Consider the following 18,470-nt stretch of genomic DNA (forward strand, 5'->3'; position numbering starts at 1 on the left):
TTCCACAAAATCTGTTGAATAAAATATTTTCAGAGCGGTTTGTGCTTTAAAAGATTAAAGAAGCGATGAATTTTTGCCAACAGAACCGCAAATCTAGAAGCATTCATTGAAAGGACACAGGCGAAAATTACGAAATTGGTTAGAGATTAACACCGTTACGAAACGTGAAATTCGCAGGGCACAGTCAGGGCAGTACTAATTCGTGAAAAGTTGGTTAAGCTTTTCCATCCTCTTTCTCGGGGGTTGCGATACGTAATTAGAAAGGACGAACTCTCGCCTGGTCCACGCCTCTTTCGCCTCCACCCGCAACACCGGGGATTGTCTTGCAGTAATTTGCATTGGTTTAACAGCCAGTTTCAAACTACTTGGTGTTACGTTGCACGCCTATCGTCTAATTTGTAGCGACCAACGTACATACATACAAGCCGCCTAACAAAAAGCTCGTCGTTCTTCGACGACAACTCGGTTTCTTTGTCGTGCCGAGCCTTTAGACGTGGAATTTCAACCCTTTGACAGGATGCGCATTCACGATACTAATTATCGTACAGTTGTGCAATTTTTGTTAATTAACAATTCTGTGAACTATATAATTCCGTAGAATTGCAAATATGTTACTAATTTTTGCGTTTGATGCAAGTTTTATTTTATTAGATATTTCGTCGCTCTAGTTCCTAAATGTTCTATCTCCACTAATTTGTAAACTCAGAAAACTGAGTTTAAAGTTCATGAAGTTTAATGTTGTTGTGTGTAGTTAGGACTTAAAGAAATGAATATTTGTTACTTTCTAAGTAGAAACATGAATTTGTATTTTTCATAACAATGAAACATATGTAAATTGGTCAATTAAATTTTTTTGAAAAATGGAGTTAGAACAGTTAAGAACTAGGACGACGATTTGTAGAAAGTAATATTTAAGGATGAATAAACTACAGTTGAATTACAATCATGCAATATTATGTAAATATATGTGAATACTTAAGATCAGTTTGGTAATACAGTATTGTTTATAGCGTATGCTTAAATAAAAGGAAAAATGTCAATGATTGACCTTTCTGCAGTTACCCACTGCAGTTTCAGAAATAATAGCGTATTTTTAGATACGAGTGAGATGTGAGAGGAAGGAGGCTCGTCAGAAATGTCATAATATATTTAGTGTGTATAAAACATTCATTAGGTATATGTCTAGAATTGTTATGAATTATTTTATTAGGATTAAGAATAATCAAAGAGATAGACATCCTTTCTAGCTTTCTAATGGATTATCTTTGCTTTCATTGGTGTAAAGAAAATATATATATTGTTTAGTTTATTTGAAAGCGTAATTTTAACAATATTATCCGAATGATATATACCAGAAGAGACGAAAATTTTCTGAGTAAAACACAATAATATGATGAAATGGTGAATGGAATTTACAATTTATACGATACTCGTAACTTATCCTTTGATCTAGAAGAAGGCTAAGGGATAAAAATCCTTTCGCAGGCGACACGTAATTTGATTTTCGTTGACGTCGAACAAAGAAAATCTCCGCTCTTGAAGAAATAAATTTCAATTCCGTGTGAAGTTGGTATTCAAACATAGTACATATTACGTTCTAATAACATTTAACACATAATTTTATTAATTGTTTGATTCTTTATCCTTCTCCTTTTCGCTTCTTTTGTAGTTTTTCTAAAATTCTAACAAAAATTCTGCAAGATCGGCCCGCACACGTGGACAGATAATCCAAGGATTTGCTAGCAATCCTACTCAAGTAATCAAATAAGAAATCTCGATTCTGAAAACGAGATATAAGAAGGAGGGAAAGAGTAGCTGCGAGATTCCACGATAATTCCTTCCATCGTTTCGCGGTGAAACTTCCTGAGCACTCTTTAATTGCTCGTAGAAATCCGAGGCAGGCCCAAAACTATCATACGCTGGTGAAAAGTTTCCTCGTGAAAGGAAATGAGATGGGAAAAGAGAGCATACATAATGCTCGCGGCAATTTCCCCTGATTCTTTGCCCAGCACGTGGAATCTTAGCAAATTCCCGAAAATTCTATTCTATTCTTTTTTTACTAATTAGCATATATATGCGCAAATGCATATTTAATGTACCACTAACGTTACGATAAATACTCATGAAACTGTGATAATTTGAACATTATGCAAGATAAACTGCCGCCGTGATAAGAATGTTTTTTATAAAATGACACATGAAGAGGAAAAGAAATTTTTTCCTTTTATCGTGCATGATTTATTCGAATGTTTATTTCTACATATTAGAATGTATAAACAGGAAACATGCTATAGGTTTACTGATATCGATTGAGTAATTTTATTAGATCCACTGTCACGTGAATGTCAGGTAGCGAAATCAAATCTTTATGAGGACTTCGAAAGATAATCCTTCTCACTAACCAAAGGTTTCTCATTCGATATTTAGAACTGACGTATGTAGGTTACGATTGGAATAAGGATCAATGGTATAACGTCATCGTACTTCTATCTTCTTAACCCGATCAGACAGAGATCTTTTTAAATGAATCATGTATTATTGCGACAAAATAACATTCTATTTATATTAGGTATATATATGTAAAAGTATACTCGTAAGTACAAACATTCTCTTCAAATAGTCTTTGTTATCGTGCCGTAGTTATAGCGAATGTCCTTTTTGATGATAATATACGATTTACTTGCAGACAAACAGAACAATGAAATTTCCGTAACTCCGAGCAACTTGTTCATCTTTGTTATGCAAATTCTGTTGCTTCTGAAAGGTTGTAGCATTAAAAAAAATGGTGCTAAAAGAGCAGCTTTAATACACGTAACTAATACGCCCCTTGCAGTGCACCTTAAACTCTCGTGAAGTAAAAATTATGACCATCTTTTACAGTGGAGAGGAAAACAAAGGACCATGAATATAAATAGGTGTTTCGACGTAATGAATATAAGAAATTCAAGGAAGTATAATTTTGAATCATACACATTATTTTTCAGCCAACGTTTGAGATATAAGATCAAGGTTCTGTCCTTTTAATTCCTTTCTTATTTTTGTTTTATTTTTAACAGAGACTCATAAGACTGGAAAAAGCAAAAAATAGGGTATACAAGTGAAAAAAGGAAACATTAAAATGAACTGGACTGACAGAGGTTACGAATGGCCCTGTTACCGGATAGAATTATGACATCGGTTATGAGAAACGCAATAATTGCGGGAAAACGCCGGTGAAAGCTCCGACAGAAATATTATTTATAGGCATGGGGGTGCGTTCTGGACCACGAACCGTCCAAGTGGTAATATTTGTGATAGTAAAATATATAGACGGCAGGTTTTGTCGCATACACATTGTAGCAGTTTCTCTACTGTCATGGTACGGGAAGAAAGCAAAATAAAACAAAAAGATTGTGTCCCTGGGACAACGATAAAGCGATCTAGTTGACGCAGTTGCACGAAAAGAGGATTATAAATAATGAAATTTTCGTATGTTTTAGTTCATCGACTTTAGATTTGTATTAACGAATTCGTTTTTAATGAACATTTAATCTATTAAATTAAACTTAAACGTGTGCTTCGAAACTTTCAATTTAAATAAAATTATTATACATATGAATCTTCCACGAAATTTTTTACTTTCGCTATCTGAAAAAATATTTCTTATTGATGATACATAGTTATTATATCTTTAGATGTCAGAAAGAAGTGTTTTAATATTATCTTGACGACGTAAACTCCTTTGCGACAAAATGTTTTAAATATTGTTTTTAGAAGCAAAAATTCTAATTTCTTTATAATCACAAAGCGGAGAAAGAAAAGTGAAAGGTCCTAGGACTCCATATAATTTTTAAAATTCTACTTTCTATTTGTAAAACATTTTATTTGGTAATTTGAGTAAAATGTAAGTGAGTATGGACTGGAATCGATTCTTTGTTCAACCCGAGCCTGGACACGTATGTGTAGAGATTGAACAACGTGAACGGAACTTGAATTTGTCGGATAAATACTAACCCAAACCCTCTAATACCGGATTTCATTAAAATTCATTCAGCCGAGCAAGCTGTCACACGTGCAGGTTAAGCGTCGCGGGTGGAACACTAATAGGCTTATAATATTACGATAAAGGATACCTGAAAATTGATATGAAATTGAAAAAACTTGTTAAAAATACGAAATTACGAATATTTTATAAAATAACTTACGCTCTTATAACTCACGTTATATTTGTCCTAGAATTTAATTTAATTTTGTTTAAGGATAAGCGTAAAGATAAATTTAAACGTGGAGATAATTAAATTTCCATCATATCTCATATAAAGTATAATTAAATAGCTTAGTTTATAAATCGTTTAATCTTTCTATGTGAAAGTAATTATGTTAAAAAAGAATCGACGTGAAACAATGAATGATCTTTTCTCTTTTTCAATTTCATCGGAATATAATAGGAAAGTTTTTTAAAAGAATTTACATTCAACTACGAGTCCTTTTACCACGTTCGATATATTCCAGTCTTAAATGGTCATAAAGCGTCCATTAAGGCACCTTTTAACAAACCTTTTTAATCTTTGCTAGCTGGCGGCGGAACTTGCTCAAATTGCTCGAAATAAAGTTGACAGGGGTGGCTTGCGTTCTATTTCAGAAATTCTGACAATGACTCATTGTTGGCGGCGATATAACTCGAAACGTCGCAGCCAGGTTCCTGCTGATCCTGAAAGTATATGGCTAGGGAAAAAATAGGAGGGACGGAAACCCCTTGCTTACACGGCTTCGTAATGTTTCGTGTGATTCGTCGAGAGGAAATAATCGCCACTGCTATCCACGGATTTACCCTCCATTTATCTTTTTTTAATGTGAATTCCTTCCTCGTACTATCGATTAGTGCATCAATCAATTAGTATACGTCCACATTAGTAAACTCGTCGATAACGATATCGCTATGTGAAAAAAATTTTGATAATTTAACTGTTTAGTAAGATCTTTTTTATAAAACGAAGCCTTATTTCTATACAACGACCTGTTTTTACGCTATTTCAAAAGCTTCAAAGCTTGTCTATTATTCACAAGTTTATCTTGGGTATGATGTACAAGTTAAGTCGAGTGGACTCGATTTAAATTAACTTTTTATCTTATCTAGCTCGTTAACTTCTTGTCTTATTTCAAACGATGATACCGTATCCTACATTTTTAGAAAGCTTCTGCAATTCTATTTCACAACGTCGCGGAAATGTCACAAAGAAACTAAATGCGCACCTCAAAGTGCAGGAAACGAGAGTAACAAAAAGAGTGAAAAGCCCCGGAGAAGGGAAAACGACGTTCCCCGGTGATTTGTGGAAAACAAATAATTGTCAGGGATGCCAATCACAGACCTCGTTGGTCGAATCTCCTTGGCCGCACGAGGAGCTTGCTGTCTAAGGGTTACTTCTTGATGAAAATCTGTCGATTTATTCCATCGCCCCTTGTCCCACGGCTGTCTCGCGCTGGGCTTATATTTAAACGAATAGAGGTTTATCTCGAAGCTTTGGTTTTTTTTCCTCATCCGCCATGGGAAAAGATTCCTGATCCCAGTAAAAGGACGATGCCCGGGTAAGATTTAAATTGAATCGTTCGTTCTCTGTTAAATTAAACGCGATTCCGAAAGGTACACGACTTGTTGGAAATTAGATCGAAAATATAACGTGCAACTTTCCGGTTGATTTTTACCTCATCCTCCGCGGTAAAATGATGAACTCTGGTAAATGTAATCGAGAAAGATTCTTTTGAAATTCTTATATCTTGGAACGTGCGTCAAGATCGTGAAAGATGTACTTAATCGAATTACTTAGCCGTAATAACTTTATCTAAATTTTAACAGATTGCGGCTTGTATCTAACGTTTCGTTGAAAAGTAGACATCGTTCTCGTCTCTCTTATCGAGGTATATCACGGCTTGCGTCGACGCCGAAAATTCGATTCGTTAGTTAAAAGTACTCGTGGACAATCTTTAAGCGGCAGAGGAAGTACCGAGTAAAGTTCCGTCACGGATGTGTTTATTACCGGTTATATTACCGCGTTACCAGCCGAAGGATTTAGAGAAGACAGCGCGTAATCATCGAACTTCCGAAACTAAGGGACGATCGTTACTCTTCTCCGCAGGGATGCGACGCGCAACGAAACAGTAGCGGCCTGTTGTTCCATCCTCTTCCGCCTCCGCCTCTCCTTATCAGTCGTCGCAGACATTAGGAAGGAGAAAGGAAGAAATAAGAGGCCACTTCAAAAGGCGGTCGCGACTCGACAAAGGACGACTTTTGCGGTCGCCAATAATTGGACGGTGGCTTGAAAAAAAATTAAAATAGTCGAGACGACAGGAAGTGCCGGTGTAGATGATACTGCCTCCCTGTTGCACGCCCGCCCTTAACGTAGCCCTTCCGCTCCGCCGTTCACTCCTCTACGTCCTCCTCGTCTATCTCTCTCATTCTCTCCCTCCTTCTCTCCCTCTCTCTCTCTCTACGCCTCTCTTTCGCGCCAGTTTCGCGCTTATTATCCGAAAGTTTCAAAGTGAAACAGAGTGAAACTCTGTCGGCGTGGAGAACTTTTAACAACGCCACGAAGGCACGAATTCGTGGATGTCTCTTGTGTCACGCTATTGCCAAGGGGGATGGAACACGATGGAGGAGGAAAAAGGGAACTGGGCACGGATCTACAGAAGATTTTAACGGAGAAAGGAACGTATGTCAAGGAAGAAAATGACGCGAGGAGAACGAAAAATAATGACCGGTAAAACGTATGAAAATGGGAACAGAGAAATCAGGGGGATGATTTAATATGGCGGACAGTTTGAGTAATAAGGGGGATCGAGTAAACGGATGGTCGGTCTCGGTACGAAATTTAAGGAACTGTCTGTCAGGATTCACAATCTTCTATCGTCACTGGTTGCACGGAAATTACTGTTAGTTTCATGATTACGTATGGCTTTTTGGAATGTCGCATGGAAATTGTTATTCATTGCACGATATAAATATTGAAAGAACGGTATTTGATGTAATATTTATCGTAAAAGTATTTTACAGTTTCCTAGCTCGATATTGTTTTATAAATTAAAAAAGTGGGAAATAAATTCAATACGTGATATTTTATACGAAACAGTAGGCCACGCTTTAGGCAGTTGTACACGGACCGATGAAATAGAAATTTATAGCGGCACAAAGGAACGGGAAAAGGGAATCGTGGAAATCTGCAAACTCTTGTACATGGAGTTAAATAAATGAAAAGAGCAAAAAGCTGTGGAAAGGAAAGGAATGAAAACTATACGCTGGAAACTTCGCGGCAAACAAAGAACAACGACAAAAGCGGGTAGCAAACAAAAGAATGCCGGAGTTAATAATAACGTCATTAGTTAAGCGGAAAGTTTTTTAATCAGCATTTCAAACCAAGATAACGGGAAGAGGATACTTCCGAAGTGCGTGACAATGAAAAACAATTCTCGCCAATTAAATTACTTATTGTTCTAACTAAACGTTATCAAAAGATTCTCTAGTCTTCAAAAACGAATTCCGTTCTGGTACGACGACAAAACGGAATAAAATGGCGAGACGTAAACAAGCAGATGGGACGAAGACGCGTTAAGCAGGAAAGAAGGAGCCCTGCAACCGTTTCTCAAGAAACAAAAAAAAAAAGGAAAACGAACTAAGGGAACGAGAAAAAGGAAGGTGAAACTAGAAAAAAAGATAGGAAAGAATCAGAAGGAGAGAAGAGAATAGACAAGGTTGAAAAAGACTAAAGAAGGAGGGAGAAAAGAAGAGGAAGTTTTATTTCAACGAAGGTTTCGCGAGGCGAAAGCAGCAAGGACAGACAGAGGAAATACATAGCCGGATAAATACGACGGCGAGGGGTTGCGATTCCTCTTTTCTGCTCCTCTTGTTTCCACCCTGACTTTCTTCCTTCCTTTCTTTCTTTTTCTCTTTCTCCCTTTCTCCCTCTCTTTTTCTTTCCCTCCTTCCCTCTCTCCCTACCTCTTTCCACTTGGCTCAAAGCGGCGAAAACTCTCCGTACAAGCACTGTTCTCCGTTTCTGAAGTGGCTTGTCGCACGGCGACAATGTCGCATCGATTTTATCAAAAGTCTAAACACATCCGATTAAATTCAGTTAGGTGGACGTGCAGACGGACGCGTTTTGAATCGTTATCGAAGGTGTCGGTAGGTTGTGTATGTGTTTATCGGAGTGTATATAGTCAACGGTTGTGAGCAACCTGGAAGTAGATGGAATTTCGGCAAATTAGCGTCTCGAAGACAAGTTCGCCCAGCGTTTTATTAGAAATTCGACGCGAGCCGTTCGCTCGAGCCTTTTAATCGAAACGGCACCGGCGTCCAAGAGAGGGAAACCCAGGCAACTCGCGTGCAAACACGTTCCGCCGTGCTGTTGCGTCTAAATGAGTTGATTAAATGTACAATTTGTACGTTCTTCTGGAAACCCGTTCTCAAACCTTTCGTGCACGGTGCTCCTCGTAAAAATGAAAGGACGCACGATTTAGATGAGCTATAAACCGTTGTAATTGAATATTTCTGACCTTGGCTCGTGATATTGCAGCAGGGACAAAATTATTTTTAGACAAATGAAACTCATTTCTAACTTGTCTTTTATTTAAAATTTGTATATAAATATCACTATATTTGAAATATATTAAGTGTACATTTCAAGGTATGGCTCTCTTCGTGTCCTTTGTACTACTTAATATATCATCTCTGAAATCTTCCGAGTTTCTATTTTCTCTATCCCTTTTACAATATTTTCGCGCCCCAAATCACCAGCAAAAGTTTCTAAATCTTCGACTTTTCTCCCCTTCTTCGATTTTTATTCCCTAATACCTCGGTGAAATCGTCGATTTCTGTTCGTTTCACCCGAATTCTCTTTTCATCAATCATATAAGATACTAAAGATTTTATTTATAAGAACATCGTTTAAACGTATCGTTTTTTATAACATGATTGAGAAACTACGCCGGCCTTACCATTTACTAAAATACGTGTACTGCAAATGTTATTCTATAAACCAACTCGTCCAAAAACGCCGCAAAACGAGTCGTCTGCCGACACCACCGGGGCCGCCGTTAAATATTCACGCAATGACGTTGCCTTCGAAACAATTATTCATCGTTCTTAGCAGCGGGATGTCTTGTGACACTCAACATCCAAGTTTATTTTCAGTTACTATGCGTCGACTGCTTTTCCACCCCGTTTGGCACCACCATTGAAAAGACCACGTCTGATGCCACCGGCTCGATCGCAACATCCCAAACAACAGAAACAGCAACCAGCTGCAAACACGGCCACCGTTCCGGATTTGAACCAATTGAAAGTCTACAGTAAGTATCACCGTCCTACATTCCGACATATAGACGAAACAGTAATCAAAGTTGGAAACGGAGAAAAAGAAAGGAAAAACAAGGAATGTTTTGGCTAGAAACAGGTTGGAGTTGGAGCATCTCGAGCATGTTATGGTTCGAGGAGTAGTCGTTTGAAACCACGCGAAAGTACAGTTTGTTAATTCGTTCGTAAGTTGATCGTGCGTTTCCCGTATTAGGCAACAGCTTAGCGTGAGGGAAGCGTGTCGTCGACACTTGTCTCTGCGCAGTACATACTTTAATTACGCGGAAATTACGAGCAAGCTTGCGTAAAGATGATCGGTTAAATATAGTGAACGGAGAAAAATGGTAGTGTGCGGTGGGGAACGTTATTATTCGTCATGAAGCGAGATAGTGATGTTGGAAAATGAGCTTCCATTTACGTTTTTATTTAAAAAATTTTGAATTATCGGTCGTAAGCATGAAGAGAGGAAGTTTTCGTAGTTGAATAATTATATACACACAGCTAATGTTCCGCAAGTTATTTATCCCATAGGGATGAAAATTTCATTATATTCGCGTGCTCTTCCTTCCGATGAAAGTTATTTTAATAAATGTTAAACGGCTAGGATTTTAATCAGGTTTGTTCTGTGAATTTTATATAGTACCTGGTTATTCGTGATATTTAATGCTCTTTAATAAATAGTTCTTATTTCAACATAAAATATTGATACTACTTCCGCGCTTAAGTGCAGCTTACAGTAACTCATATAAAAATTTAGTACAGCAACTATTTTATAAATTAAAAATATACCACTTCTGATTTTGACGCTTCTAACTCTCGGTCGTTAAGCTATGTATGATGTGATATTTGAAAAATGTTACCATTCCACTATTCATTTCGTTATTCCGGGTAATAGGGCTTCTTCGGGAAAATTATATTCCAAATCTAATTCAAGTTTCAAACGTGCTTAGCGAGTTTTACTTTTACGCCAAACAGCAAAGGAAGAAAGGAATTGCATTCCATTATCTTTCTTAATGAAACGAACAGAGAAGATATATTTTCATATTTCCTTTCAAAAAGTTAAATTAATCCAACTTCAAAGTGATTGCGAACAATTATTCCAGAAACAAGGTTCGTCTGAATATACCATTCTCGCGGAATCGATATACAAAAAAAAGGAAGGGGACGAATTAAAGTGCGATTAAACTAAAATGAAATCAAGGGAAATCAGTATGTGATTTCTATGTTACAGGCAACCCGGATATCCTGATCTGTGGCAACTGTAGAGAGATGTTTACAGACCTAGGCGAGTTGCTCGAGCACAAGCGGAATTACTGCAAACTACGGTTCACATGTAAATGTCACACCTTCAATGGAACAGCCCCAAGTACGTACCTACTCGAAAGAAAAGTTTGCCCGGCGAACCTTCCGCTTCCTCTGTACTCTGTAGTGGGTGAACGAAAACGTTCGCGTCTGTTAGTGCGAGATCAAGTTGCGCTTTACCAAACGGGATTGTACGAATTCCACAGCTACGTTTCCGCCTTTAAGAAATTTTTCAATAAAGATCCAGCTTTCATCGAAATTCGAGGGCGCAGCCGGTTTCGAAATACTTATCCTCGTCTCGTTGCCACCTCTTTTCTCTCTGTTGTCCTTATCGCACTTCGAATGGCGCGGTTGTAAAAATGAAATTCGAACCAGATCCTGAGAGCGGTTCCTCTTTCCTCGTGTCTCTTCGATTTTCTTCTCACGAGCGGAATTGTACTTTGGCATTTTACCGAGGAAAACGCAGCTGCGTCGGTACAATGGTCCACGATTTGTTTAGGATGGAGGAATTGGAACGAGAAAGCCTAGGAAGTATTGTTGCTGTTCGTAAAATTTGCCTACGGACGCTGTTGCAAGTTGCTTCCCTCCATTTGACGTATCGTTGCTCTAGTTTTTAACTCTTCTATCTGCATTGGTTTGTAAACTGAAAAACACTGAGTTTAGAATTTACCGAGTTTAGTATTGTTGTTTAATATTAAACTTAATATTTGTTTAATATTATTATGAACTGAATTGTTGCCTTCTAAGTGGAATTTCATCGTATTATTACGAATTCGTGTTCTTTATACGAATACGATATATGTGGAGCGGTCAATCACATGTTTTTTTTTTTTTAAATGAAACTAGAATTAGGGCAGAAATATTAGCTCTTTGCAGTAATAAGGATAAGGTTAAAATAAACGTATAAAAACTTTCAGTAAATTTTCAGTAAAATCCTATAGTAATTTTAGTGCAGATTCTCTTACAATCACAATTACCAAATTAATTTGTATGTTGTGTTCAATTTGTTCAATAATTTGTATGTGTGTTTCAAAGAAATTGATCAGAATTCAAGCTAATATTTACTCAGATAATAAAACCACATATTGTTAATAACTACCGTGGCTTTGGCAAACAGAATATATTTAAGTTATTACCAAACATGCGCACACACACGCACACACAATGCATTTATGTTTATGTTCCAAGGAGATTCTACAACAGCTCTGCTCTGCGTTCTCTGCAAGGTATCATTCCCTTCAGCATGGGAATTGATGGTTCACGCTCAGGCAGCTCACATGATCAACATTTACGAGCTAGGAACTCGACCCCAGAGTCCCAGATCTGCTCCCAGCCCTCCGCAAAGTCCAAACCAACATCAGAAGGAATCATCGCCGTCACCGCAAGATTTTCAAGTGAGTTTCCGACATATTGCAAAGATATTGTTTCATCAAGAACAGAACAAACGTGTTCGTTCTATTTCATTTCGTTCTGTCAAAAAAAAAGTTGATCTTAACGACTTGGAAATATAACAATGTATATGAAAATTGAGATAAATTTAGTTTTCTTGCATCCGATACAATAAATATTGAACATATTATATATTATAAAAATAAAAATGCCCAAAGGCAAATCAATTGCGAAATTGCGAAATGCACTAGTAAAAATTTCTTCTTCGTTTTCAATAACGAGAATAATAAAAAAAAAACACGCATCATTCGACAGCGATATTTGAAGAACAGCAATGAAAACTAAAACTTGCACAACTATTAACTGATATTTTATATGTAACGTGGAAATTAAATTCCCTAACGGAAAAGTAATTTCGTTCTGATGGATTTTCCGTTCCGTTATTTTTGTTGCATCCTGAAATGTGAAGTAGCGAACGATGACTGCGCAATCTTATCAGAATGAGCAGGCTTGGATGAGAAGGAACTGAAAAGAAAATACGACACCGAGTATTCACGTAGCTTTAATTCTGGAAGTATTTCTGACCTAGTTACCATCATAATCGCGAACGTCCATCCCGTCAGCTGAATTTTCATTCTTTATTCCTGAAATTGCGGGAATTCCATATTAATCCCTAGCTTTTTCTCTATTTTAATACTTAAAGTTAAAAATCGTGCGAGGATTTATGGATCTGCTCCGAGAGTCTCACTGTAAATACGATATTGGAAGGAACAATTGAAAGGAGTTTCTCGCTTTCTTGAAAGGAATTCATTTAGTGTTGCTCAATCGACTGAACGTGAAGAAAAATGATGGTAGGAATAATGGATTTTGTTCGATTGAAAATTTCTGCCGGATTCGATAAAAGAAACTTTCGAAATAAAAATAAAATCTCTATTGCAATTGCCAGCATTTCCTGTCGAAATTAACCACAATATCTTTTTGCTGATGTTTCAAAGACGTTGCACCGATTTGTATTAAAAAGAGGAAAAAGACACGGTATCGCTGGTGAAATTCCTGCGAGCTATGTAAAACCAGAACTCAAATACGTCCAACAGGAAGCAATAATAACAGTGGCAGTCAATTTAAAGAATATAAGTTCTCTGCTGAAAAGGAAGGAAACGCGGCAAATCGTAATATCGTCAGGAGGCAAGCTCTCAGTGCTTAAGACAAGGCTATGAACGGACGGAATGAAACTCTGTAACAAAAGAACGAAATCCTGTCGCTGTAGGGAACAACGAACGACTTGGAAAAATATTACTTCATCATATGTTTCTCTGTCGATATGTCAACTCCAGAGCACGGACGAAGTATACGGATCGAGCTATCAGGCAATTGGAACTTTTGTTTCGGATTTCAGCGCTCGAGAGCCTCCTTATTATTTTCACTCTTGCTATCGTCGCTCTTATTAATTGTATCGAGCGTGTGATTTTCTACTTTCTTGGCAATAGGAAAACTTTTGTTCTCGTTATTACTTAAAATTGTTTTATTTCTTCCACTTTTTTTCTTTAGTGTGATATATACTGATCGAAGGATTTAAAGGATTTTTGAATGATTATTCTGTTCAGAGTAACTGTTCAGAAATGATTTTCTCAGAATTGTTAAAATAGTTGAAGATAATTGATGTGCAAGTATGTACGAATAGTTGCGAATAATTATTAATATAGTATAGTAATAACAATCGGAGCACTTTAACGCTGCGTGCTAGAAACGTTTGTTAGAGTGATCCCGCTCCCTAATTATTCGACATTCCTGTGGTGTAATATGATTTTTCCGTTTAATCATGCAGTCAATGTCAATCGAGATCAATCTCTGTGACATCGTCAAAGACGTTAAAATAGAGCGCTCTGAATTTACGCAGCATATTGAATTAATATATACCAATTCTTGTAATAAAAATAACCATTAAAAGAATTAATTATGTACATATATAATAATTTTCTAGTACATGTAGTAAACAATACTCTATTAATAATAGATGCATGCGATATAATAATAAATGTAATATATAGCAGATAAGAGAGGATTAAATAAAAAGCTTACAAAGTAGAATAGATGCGCTTTGGTCAGCCAACCGAATAAAGGTATGTAGATCCTATCACTAGTATAGTAGTATAATACGCATCAAGCAAGGGCTATCGCCTATCGTTTTACTATCTCAGCACGAAAGAGGAGTGAAGCAGGTTGAGCTAGAGCACTCAATTGATCGCATATTTCCGATTCTAAGGATATTTTTAAATATAATATCTTTTGTGTAATTTTGTTCGCGTATTATTTCGTACATATATGTATCTTTATCCCAACTATTTTCGCTTTGTATTCTTTCGTTTGACGTTTGAAAAAGATATCTAGAATGATATAAAAAGTCGTTTCGTTTTATAATGGTTGTAACAGGAAACCAAAGCATCGGATTGCGAAGAACGCGCAGAGGAAGAAGATCTGGATGGACACGAATTATTGCCGTCCCCTGACAGCGGCAAGTCAACGGACAATGAAGCAGCTTTGTCACCGATTAAGATACGATCTGATGTAAATGGACTGGACCATGAAGAATGTGACGAGCTGATTCACGTTGAAAATACCACACAAGCTTGTATCATGCATGCCCTCAGCATTGTAAGTGCTGCTCGATTTTTCTCCTCCTTAAATTTTATTTAATTCGCTTGGACCACACAGATACGCGTTTCCTTAACTATAATAAATATTAATTCATTGGATTTTGTTAGCGTTGGTGTTAGTATAAATGTTGAGATATGCATATCGTGGAATTCGCATCAATTGGCAATAAATTTTTAACATTATACGTGTCTTTTCCTAATTGTAAGACCTGTAATGCGTTAATCAGAGAGAACTACGGACATATTTGTCAGCATACTTTAGCATAGGTGGAATATTTAAAAAATTTATTTTACTTTAGAATCGGAATAATATTCTATCACATGCCACCTCAAAAGAGAAAGCAAATATAAAGTAATAGAATTTCAGAGAAATGTTAGTTTGATTTGCAAAGCGTTTATTGTCGACATTTGTATCGGTAGATATAATATTCAGGTGCTCCAAAATGGATAAATTAAATTCCAATTGAATTCCTTTATTTCATTGAGTCACATTTATTAATTTTACATGCAAAGCACAGTATGAATCGTGCATAATTGAATCGAATACAAACTCATTCATTTTTATATCATATTATTGGTTTCAGTCGGCCTTTTATAATAATTCGTTCTCTTTGAGATTTAACGATATCAAATAATCAAAAGAAGATATTTAGATCTGCTAATTTTTATTTCAACTCTGCCATTAGAGAGAATTGAAATCAAAATTAAGATTAACTCGCTACAAATTTGATTTTTTAATCTTGTAATTCAAAATACAATTTCCATCGCGAACCTCCTTATCTTTTTGCAGAAAAAACAAGGTAACAGAGTTCTATTCAAATTATATTTGACAGGACATTATTCCGATTTCAGAACGAAATAAATTGTTGTAACATTAAAACGGTGTCATTCTTCGCCACCTAGTGTCTTCTTCGCAATGATAGATCTGAATCCGTACAATGACAGGCAGTAACGACCGTTCGATGACAAGTATCATCGCGGTATCGTCATAAAGGCATCAACACGCGCGTGGTAACGCGAGAGGAAAGCTTCCTTTCCGCAATAAATCAGAACGGGACCGAATGCTTCTGTAGCCGGTTGTGCCATTTCGGTTTCGCATTCACCGAGACAATCATTGGCAAATGGCCTTGCGAAACCGTCGTATCCGCGTAATCACCGCACGTAAACGTGTTATAGCTTTCGCGATCAAGCTCGAAGATCTCCGCGATGCACTTACAGCAACGTCGTAATACACGCTTGGAAAAATTCATTGCGATTTCCCCGCGACTTCACGCATCACTGAGATATACGATTGCTTTCACGGTTGACTATTAACGCGTTCCAGCCAAGTAAAGCTTTCTTTTCTGATTCTTAATCTGATTTCAAAGCTCGATATTAAAGTGGTGGAAAATATTTTTCATTCTTTATTCAAAATAAAACTGTTGTGCGATTATTTACTTACTATCAATATAAAATTAAGATATATACAGGTATTTCTTCCTAATTAATTTCCTCATCAAATATTTCTAAAAATTTTAACCCGTTCCATTCGTTCCTCTAATACGTAATTCATTTCACCAAGCTTTGTGTTTTATCTAGCTTTTTCGTGAAACATATTACGAACCAACAACTTTTAATCATTTTCATAATGTACCGTATCCTTTATTACTACAGTTACTCTTGCCTTGTACGTTGCAGGACTCGTCCTTGGAACTCAACTCTGACACGAACTCGAGGGGAAGTTCTGGCCCAGTCATGGCGTTGACTAATGGATCCTTGTCCGCGAAGGAATAAGTCGAAAAAAGAATTAGACATTGCAACACGGTTTTCCCTGTCCAGGGACTCCTGTACCAACGCCACCAATGAGACATATCGATCTCCTTTAAGGATAACACACCCCTCTGTATATAGCTAAATGCCTAACAAATAATTCAGGGTCGTCTCATGCCAGATCTGGGACCTATTTTGGCGAATTTAGTATCGATGGATTTCGAATCGCCCCGAGGATCCGACGAACGAGAAAGATTTAAACCGTTTCGCTTCCATTTACGTCCATCTCATCGATTAATCCTCTTTCTTTTTTCTCCTGTGCTCCCTTCTCTATGAAATCTAGTCTTCAAGAATGGATCGATAAAGCGTCGATCTCTTTATTCGTTCTTTCTTCTCTCCTTTTTCTTCTTTTCCCTTAAAAATTTCGCTCTTTGCACACATATTTTCGCGACGCGTATAAAATATTACAGCCAAACTCGAACTCGATAACATTCGTGAAACACATAGTATGAGAATTCTATTCGATGAAAATTACACTTGACGATCGAACATTCGGAAAATTTCTTCTAGTCACGGTATTATTCGTTATCTGTGACATACTAACTCTCTTATCGATTTTATCGTAAAAATGATGGCCGCGTATGGTAGAGATAACGTTGCATGAAACGTGTTTCAGAAGATTCGTTAAGATTTGTCCAGCTCTCTATCTGTCTCGCGAGACGGGCAAAGATTTTTTAACGTAGACGCCACGGAGGATTCCTAAGTAGGGTGCAACGTTAATGGATTCTTTTTCTAGCGTCGTTGAGAATAGGTGAAAACCAGGCCGTCCGTTTGTGGTAGCGTTTTATGAAAATTACAAGTAGTCTTCCGGAGTCCCGGCACCGGCGTAGATCGCACAGTAACGAGAACGTTCGTTGCTCTCTGAGAGAATTAGTTAATTAATCGTGTTCCTTTTTAATTCTCCGAAGAAAGCTACGTCTGGATTTCACTCATTAAATTGCACCGTGCTGAATCCAAGATTAACTCCAATCGAGTAATACGGTTGCTCCTGTAGAGACCTTTAAAAATATATCACACCCAATAAATACAGGCTCATACGACACAGTTAAGATTATGAAGGAGGAAATATTTATTGATAAATTCAATTGTCCATCTAATTTTTTAATTACTTCCCACGGGCACTTTAATTCCATGCAGTGATTTATGCATGTATTGAAAAGCAGAAATATAGAATTACGTATCTTCGTAGTATAAGGATGAAGTCCATTTAATTTCCAATCAGTTTAAAAGCTTAGCCAGAGTTTCCATTCCACAATTGGATAAAGCGAATAATTTTAACGCATTTAAATTTAGAAGAATAATGTTTACCTCTTGTATATCGATTATTGCGATAACGCCTTTTATACTTTGAGGAAAGACAACTGTGCGATCTCCGATCTACAAATACGATTTGTAAATAAATTGAACTGTTTTTCGTATATCTCGTAGCTCGATAATAAAAAGTCGATTAGTTCTCGGCCGGGCATGTTAATCGTCAACGCTTAATTACCGTTTAGGACGTTGTAAATATTCGTGTTAACCTTAAGTTAGCGTAAAGACGGTAGCAGTTACGTTTCCTAGGATTAATTAGGGGAAAGATTCGAACGAACCTCGGAACGTTTTAAATCGCCGGAAACGTTCTTGACTCCGCGGGCAGTTTCGATCGCATTGATATAAATTTAGCCTAAATCTGATGCTGATTTAGCGTCGAGCTGACCGCCACGATGCATAATGATTAAGACATTTTTCGATCCGGTTGGTAATAGATGGGTGACAATGAGTGATCGTAAAAGAAAGAAAGAAGAAACAAAGAAAAGAAAAAGATAGAAAACAAGAAATTCTATTATAATTTCCACGGTAGATAAGATCCGCCATGTGAAGTTGATTTTATAGAATTGACAGTATGTGTGTGTGTGTGAGAGAGAGAGAGAGCGAGAGAAAAAAAGTACACACAAGAGAACAAAGTGTGGGTTTATTAATCGCGAGGAAAAAAATACGGTTAGCATATCAAACGT

General features: G+C 37.0%; 1 protein-coding gene across 2 annotated transcripts in view; it reads left to right on the forward strand.

Moving 5' to 3' along the window:
* The window catches only part of LOC100746621, a 249,333-nt gene that overhangs the window by 229,514 nt on the left and 1,349 nt on the right, over positions 1-18,470 (forward strand). For both annotated transcript variants that reach the window (XM_003491144.4, XM_012388086.3), the window contains 5 exons: positions 9,161-9,318; positions 10,554-10,688; positions 11,813-12,018; positions 14,444-14,665; positions 16,345-18,470. The exon at positions 16,345-18,470 is cut by the window's right edge and continues 1,349 nt beyond it. In XM_003491144.4, coding sequence (XP_003491192.1) covers positions 9,161-9,318; positions 10,554-10,688; positions 11,813-12,018; positions 14,444-14,665; positions 16,345-16,440 — 817 coding nt within the window. In that variant the 3' untranslated portion in view covers positions 16,441-18,470. The remainder of the gene's footprint in view (positions 1-9,160; positions 9,319-10,553; positions 10,689-11,812; positions 12,019-14,443; positions 14,666-16,344) is intronic.

The sequence above is a fragment of the Bombus impatiens genome, unplaced genomic scaffold, assembly GCF_000188095.3.
Source record: "Bombus impatiens unplaced genomic scaffold, BIMP_2.2 scf_0517, whole genome shotgun sequence".
Classification (NCBI taxonomy): Eukaryota; Metazoa; Arthropoda; class Insecta; order Hymenoptera; family Apidae; genus Bombus; species Bombus impatiens.